We start from the raw sequence: 7,515 nt of genomic DNA on the forward strand, positions 1-7,515 counted from the left end.
ACTTTCATCCAATCTACTACGCGAGCAAAACTTTGAATGATGCTCAAGAAAACTATACCACCACGGAAAAGAGCTCTTAGCCATAGTGATTGCGTTTGATAAGTTTCGCTCATATCTCGTGCTTTCCAAAACCACTGTGTTCACTGACCATGCCGCTTTGTGGTTTCTATTCCAAAAGAAAGACGCGAAGCCGCGTCTTATTAGATGGATTCTCTTGTTCTCCGAGTTCGATATAGAAATTAAGGATAAAAAGGGAGCGGAAAAACGTGGCCGCCGACCACTTGTCACGTTTAGAGGATCCTAAGAGAGAGGAAGTTCGTGAGGATTCCATAGGAGACACTTTCCCTCATGAAACCATAGACTTTGTTAGTGCCGAGGTAGAGGGTTTGCCATGGTTTTCGGACTTGGCAAATTATTTAGCGACCGGAGATCTTGTGAGGGGTATGTCATATCAACAAAAGAAAAAGCTTCTTAGGGATGCTAGGAAGCATATTTGGGATGACCAGTACCTATTTAGGATAGGTGGAGATAGAGTAATTAGAAGGTGTGTTTCGAAAGAGGATGGGTTAAACATCCTTAGTCATGTGCACGAGGGTTTAACGGGAGGCCATCACGGGCCAAATGTGACGGCACAAAAGGCTTTTGATAGTGGCTTTTATTGGCTAACGGTAGTTAAGGATGCCGTAGAGTTTGATAGGACATGTGACCGTTGCCAACGCACCGGCAACATCTCATCCAAGAATGAAATGCCCCAAAATCCCATCCAAGTTCTTGAAATCTTTGATGTTTGGGGCATTGACTTCATGGGACCTTTCCCCTCATCAAGTGGGAATAGGACATCCTCGTGGCCATTGACTACGTCTCAAAAGTGGGTGGAAGCTCAAGCTTTGCCTACTAATGATGCCCGTGTGGTGGTGAGATTCCTTAAAAAGTTATTCACACGTTTTGGAGTTCCTAAAGCTATAATAAGTGGTTGTGGTACGCATTTTTGCAATTCCGCCATGGAAAAGGCACTTGCACGCTACGGTGTCACTCATCGTCTTTCCACCACATACCACCCGCAAACTAGTGGCTAAGTAGAGAATGCTAACCGAGGGGTGAAGAGAATCTTAGAGAAAACGGTAGGAAAAAGTAGAAAGGATTGGTCGGAAAAGCTCGACGATGCTTTGTGGGCATTCCGCACCGCCTATAAAACACCGTTAGGGACGACACCCTTCATGATTGAGTATGGCAAAGCGTGCCATCTCCCAGTAGAGTTAGAGCATAGAGCTTTGTGGGCTTTGAAAACCGTTAACCTCGACCTTACCGAAGCCGCTAGAAGGAGATTCTTCCAGATTCACGAGTTGCAAGCCTTGAGGGATGCCGCCTATGAACGATCTTGGAGTATCAAGGAAAAAACTAAGGCGTTGCATGATAGGAGATTGCGAGGACTGAAGGAGTTTAAGGTAGGTGATAAAGTGCTCCTATTCAATTCAAGGTTGAAATTGATAGCGGGGAAGTTGAAGTCAAGATGGAGCGGACCGTATGTGGTAAAGGAGGTGTTTCCATACGGTACCGTTGAGTTATATGATGAAGTCGACAAAGGTGTTTGGAAGGTAAATGGTCGTCGCTTGAAACATTACTTGGGAGGTCCCACTCATACTATCGAAGAGGAAGAAATTCCTCTAGAGGACCCACCTACCTTCACCGAGCAGTGAGTTGCAAAGGCTTCGTTTGTAGAGTATGTACCGTTTGTAAATTTCGTTATTTTTCATGTTTCTCGTAGTTTTTGGTGTTTGTGTTTTGTGTGTTTGAGAAAATTTGCAGGAAACGTACACTTGAAGAGCTGAAAATGCGAAGAAAAAGTCATTCCAGGTAAGTCCCATACTTAGAAAAATTTTGGGAAGGTTTGGTAAAAGTTAGAAAAATTTTCGAAGGCAAAAACTTGGAAAATTTCGCAACTTTCTGTTGAAAATTGATGCTAGTGTCGCGCCACCACCAAACGCGTCACATGATGGCGCAACGCCACCGTATAGTTCAATAAACACCAGTTTTGAACCCTTTAAACAGTTTGAACCCCCAACATAATGAACTCTTTGACCTGAACCCCATTGTGGTGCTACGCCACGGCCCTCACACCCTTAGCGTCGCGCGACGCGACCAACCCTAAAAATGAAATAAAATCTTTTCAGTCACCAGCTAACCCCAACCAAGCCAACTTTCTTTCTCCTACACCCTCACTGCCGAAACCCCTCCCCACCATAGCTCCTCCATTACACCTCCATCCCTCCACCAAATCTCCACCATTTTCCTCCGTTCGAACACCCCTGTGACCCGAATCTAAACCCGAACAAAACCCCCATAAAAAATTACCATCCGACCGTCATATCGGTCTGATTCGGGATTTACCTCGCACAAAAGTTTCAATTTTTCTTGCACCTTTCATCGATTCAGGTACGTTCTCCTTCGTTATTCTCTTTTATTTGTTGTTTGCATCAGTTTTTAGGTTTTCGGGTTCGAGTCCGTTGCTGAGTTCTGAGTGTCAATTCGGTCCTCATTAGGTCATCATAGTCATTTAGTCGAGTCTTTGTGTGGTTTGTGCATCGAGTTGATCTTGGGTGTCCAGTTTGTTGGAGTCAGTGTGTGAGTTTTAGGTTCCGAATCAGTCTGAATTGTGTTAAGTCTTGTCTTAGTGTGTGCTCGGGTCAGTTAATTGAGTCAGTCTAGTCCTACGTTTCGAGCAGGTCTGAGTCAGTTTAATTGGGTCGGTTCAGGCTAGATGTCGGGTCAGTTTGTGCTAGTCAATTTACAAGTTTTGATGTGTGGTCAGTTTGAAATCAGTGGTGTTAAGCTTTGTTTAAATCTTGGTGTGGTTTGGAGTGTCGAGGGAATCGAGTCATTGTTAGTATGTCCGGTTAGACTGTTGTCGAGTCCGTTAGTCGCGTCTGTTGGTCTATTGGTGGTCAGTTCTTTGTGAGTTGTTTATTTGCTTTTTAGTCGAGCCCACGATTAATGCATTTGCTCGTATGGTAAAGGTTGCGGATGGGTTTGGTTGGGCGTTTAGTAGACAAATATGATTTTACTTGCATTCTAATACATGGTTTCGGGTAATATTGTTTTGGGTAGTGAATGCATTTGATTGTGAATTATTTGGGTATGATACGTTGACAAGAGAAGCTCTGATTTTGCGCATTGAAACTACATTTTTGCATGCAAAAGAAACTTCCTTTCACTAGGCGGAATCTTTCGACGCTAAAATTTATTTTCAAAATAACTAAAAAGCACATTATTTTCAAGCGCGTATTGGACTTCAATGTCATTGTTCGGCACTTTGGCTCTTAATTGGGACAATTAAAGTGTCGATCGGGGGTAGTGTACATTGAGTCTAGTTTAGTGTTTTCGCGTCGTCTTTGTGTCGTTTTAGCATAGTTTTAGTAGTAGTTAGTCTTATTTGGGTTTACTTGCACGTACAAGTGGTTTAAGCCCGCCCGTACTCAATCTCCATTCGGGAGAGTTTAAATACCACTTAGCAATTGTAGAAAGTAACCCGCATGTGTTAGAATTAGCCGCGGATGAAATGCTATACGACTTTTCTTTATTTTTTTTGAAAAAAATAAAAAAAACTTATAAAATTTAAAAATACCAAAAATAGTTTGTTATTACTGACTTTCTGCTTGTTTTGTCTTGAAATTTATCTGTTTTGCAGGCATGGCTAGTAGTTCTCGCCGAGGTAAAGGGAGAAAGACAGGAGAGGGTCAGTCAGCACCGCAGCAAGATCCGGTTCCTCAAGAAACACCGATTATTCAAATAGCGGCCGATGATCCGAAACTGAGGAAGATTAAATATTAGTCGTCTTTTAACTTTATTCCGGATCAGAAAATGCACAGAGCTGACCACCCGATTTTGAAATTTGAACCGATGATAGCAGAATGGAATAAATATGATAAGCTGAATGACACTGAGCTACTTCAGCATCGGGTTATCGATTGGGGTTGGTTGGAGGAGATAGGTTCATTACAGGAAGTGCAGGACCTTGTGGATCCTAAGTTATCTAACGCGTTGGAGTGCACACAGCCTCAGTATGAGGAGTTAGTACTGGAGTTTCATAGTACGTGGTTACATAAGGAAAGGAAGTTCGAGCAGGGCACAACTGTGTCGTTTAGTTTGGGTAGGCAAGTGTATGAAATGAATATGGCGCGGTTTGCTATAGTTTCGGGGTTGTATACCGAAGAGGGGGTGAAGAGGCCGGAGTTTGTTACTTGCTTGAGGGTGCTTATAATAAGCCGAGGGATTATAGTGTCGATGCGACCGAGTTGAGAGAGTTTTGGAGTACGATTTCCGATCATCCGTTTGCGACTACGAACCTGATCACGTCGGTTCGTAACCCGGTGTATAGGTATGTGCTGAAGATCTTGTCTACTACACTTGTAGGTCGGAAGTCGGGGGAGAACAAAGCAATCTGGATAGAGTTGTTTATCTTGATGTGTAGAGTGCAGAAGAGGGAGATGAATCTGGCTACGGTCTTAGCAGATTCGTTTAGTAGAGGTCGTCGAGGTGGTATTCGTGCTGGGTTGGATATTGGCCCCTACATCACTAGGATTGCAAAAAATTTGGGGGTGCTTGACAAATATCTGCCCGAATTTTTACACGAGGGGCCTAAGACGGTGACCTTTGGGTTGAAGGAGCTGCAGCAGGCAGGCATAGTGTCATGGCAGGGACCCTACGGCTGGGAGCCGATCAGACAGGGTCCACAGGTTCAGCCGCCACAGGGACATCCGGCTCAGGATGTCATGATTCAGATTGAGCCGACACATAGGCAGCGACCACCTCTGTGACACGAGCTGTCAGCACGTCAGTACCCGAGGAGGCAGCCTCCACCAGTGCCTCTTACTTTGGAGTCGTTCTCTGTGTATGTGGAGCAGAGGTTCGACAGGCTGGAGCATTTGATCGAGTCACTTCGGGTGGGCTAGCCGAGGCAGCAGGAGGGCCCGACTGGTGAGGATGCGAGAGTTGATCCAGAGCCTTCAGTTCAGGTAGTTGGAGAGAGCAGTGGTGCAGCTGGGCAGCAGGAGTAGTTTAGACATGGCACGAGGATGTAGGAGCATCGACTGATACTATATCTTTTGCTGATTATTTTTCTTTTATGCTATTTTTGATCCTCATACTTTTGGTATGTACTGATATTTATACATGTTAAACAGGTTGGTTAGGGTGGCTGGGTTGGTTGATGTGATGAAACTGATGAACTACTGATGAATTTGATATATATATATATATATATATGACATATTTTGCTAGTTTGTTTGATGATTGATAAGTTGATTTTGTTAGCCACTTTCGTTCGCGTGTCCCAGGTTAGAATTGTTTGCTGAGCGCGTTTCGAATTGGAGGGCTTATGTGGAAATGACTGGCACTTTGACAGTCTCACATATCAGCTAAGTCGTTTCCCTTTTTGTTGTTGTAATTTATTTATTTATTTCGTCGTTAGTTCATTAGTAGTCTAGTAGTTGTTTTTAGGTAGTCGAGTCGTATTTTCATTCTTGCATTAGGGACAATGCAATCTTTAAGTGTGGGGATGGGATACATGTAAATAATCGAGTCTTATTGAAAATACAAAAAAATTAAAAATTTGAAAAATCCAAAAAAATCGAAAAATCAGAAAAATGTCCTTCGATATGAGAAGTTTGCATATTTAAAACGGAAAATGATAGAAAAGGTGAATTTTTGCTTGGGTTAAATAATAATAATATGAGATTATAATACATTGAGCTTGCGTCTAGTTAGGGATATGTGGATAGGCCCGGGTTTGGTTTTAAGTCCCTTTGAGCTAATATACCTTAATTGTCGGTCTGCTAGTGGGTTTTCGCCTGGGAGATATGGGAAATTAAAACTGCCGATAATAGTATAAGGGACATTGTTATAAGTTAAAACTGTTAGAGTTTGTGATCATGCGAGAAAATAGGAAAAAAATAATAATAAAAAGTGAACTAGAAACTAAATGAAAGTAATGCATTCCTATGTAGTCTGGGTTGGGGATAGTGACTTTACAACCGGATTACCGCTAGGGTGTGTGAAATCGACCGTGCAAAGAAAGAAAAAAAAGTACCGAAGCTTAAGTAATCCGAGTTGGGGATAGCGACTCTACAGCCGGATTGCCTCTTGGTTAGGGAAAGCATCGTCTAAGCTCATAAAAAGGAAAAAGAAAAAAAAGAAAAGCGAAAAAAAATGGAAAAAGAAAAAAATTTTTTGATTGTTAACTCTCTTGGTTTTGATATAAGACGGTTGGGAATTGGTCAGGTGATCATTCCTTTAGTCCTATAAGCTTGAGGTGGGAGTAGGTGGACCGTAAATTCTAGTGTGAGACCCTAGGTGGATTAACCGCACTTAAATTAAATCACATGATAAGGGTTTAGGATTGGATTCGGGTTTAAAGGGAGAAGTATATTTGCAATCGCGTCTAAGGCAAGCCTTGATTTTAATAAGATATAAATAATTTTTGACCCAAGTGATTATTCGTCTCTGATTCCATTGCACAATTCTTTTTCGAGGACGAAAAAAGAGCAAGTGTGGGGATATTTGATGTATTGCAAAATACATCCTTTATTCGTGTATAGTTTATATAATTTATCGTTATTTATAGTTTTGTTTCATTTAGAATTGCGTACTATTGATCATATTCGCGTTTTCTAGGTCTCGATGCATAAAGTTGCTGAAACAAGAGCAAAAACGAGCTAGAATGCTGAAACATTAAGTCCTGGAACAAGTCAAAAAGAGTTAGAATAATTCTTGAAAGTTTTGGGGATGTAAAGTTGAGTTCTGGACGCAACATTCTGTGAAAATATGCCCGTGGCGTCGCGCCACGGGGGAGTATGGAAGTCAGTCGCGCAACGCTAGCTAGTAAACAAGAAAAATCTGAATTTGGTGATGGTGGCGTCGCGCCACCGTGTTTGTCTGTCCCCGTCGCGCGACGCGACGGGGTGATATTCCGGATTTTATTTGTTTGACATTAGGGTTTCGTATATAAGCTAGGAATAATCATCATCATTAACAAGTTACGAATCAAGAAAACCCTAGGTGACTTTTAGAGCAAATTTCACGTATTTCGGAGTGCTTTAGCTTGCGGGAATCATTTGGTTAAAGATTGGATCGTAGGAACGAAGATTGTTCGGGTTTTATCTCCCGGTTTTCTTTAATTTCATGTTTCAATACTTTTCCAATGAATTCTTGTTTTAAACTTGATTTGTTTATTTTAGACATCATGTATCTTGGCTAAAACCTTCGTTACTACCTAGGCAAGATGATAGTTTGATAGAGTTTGGATTTTTAACAGTTTTTATTGATTTGTTATGGATTGATCTTTGAAAGTAGATTGTTCTAGAATTTCTGATTTGGTGCGTGTGCATATTTACTTTTGATTGTTGATTACTTGCTGTTTCGCATAAGTTTTGGTGAATGTCTTTTACATAATAAATTTGTGTTGATTATTTGCATCCTTGCGGGTTCAGGTGATCTTTGGGTAAATTGGCCAATAGCCTT

At 41.7% G+C, this 7,515-nt stretch overlaps 1 protein-coding gene and 1 long non-coding RNA gene across 2 annotated transcripts; both read left to right on the forward strand.

Annotated features, from left to right (window-relative positions):
* Positions 1-1,217: 1,217 nt before the first annotated feature.
* LOC110931190 lies at positions 1,218-1,697 on the forward strand. The gene has a single exon (XM_022174595.1). The coding sequence runs from the start codon at positions 1,218-1,220 to the stop codon at positions 1,695-1,697; it is 480 nt and encodes a 159-aa protein (XP_022030287.1).
* A 485-nt stretch (positions 1,698-2,182) lies between these two features.
* Positions 2,183-5,296, forward strand: LOC110928615. The gene is made up of 2 exons (XR_002586504.2): positions 2,183-2,433; positions 3,686-5,296. It is a non-coding gene; the product is annotated as an uncharacterized LOC110928615 (long non-coding RNA).
* The last annotated feature ends 2,219 nt before the right edge of the window (positions 5,297-7,515 follow it).

Source organism: Helianthus annuus, chromosome 3 (genome assembly GCF_002127325.2).
Source record: "Helianthus annuus cultivar XRQ/B chromosome 3, HanXRQr2.0-SUNRISE, whole genome shotgun sequence".
Lineage (NCBI taxonomy): Eukaryota > Viridiplantae > Streptophyta > Magnoliopsida > Asterales > Asteraceae > Helianthus > Helianthus annuus.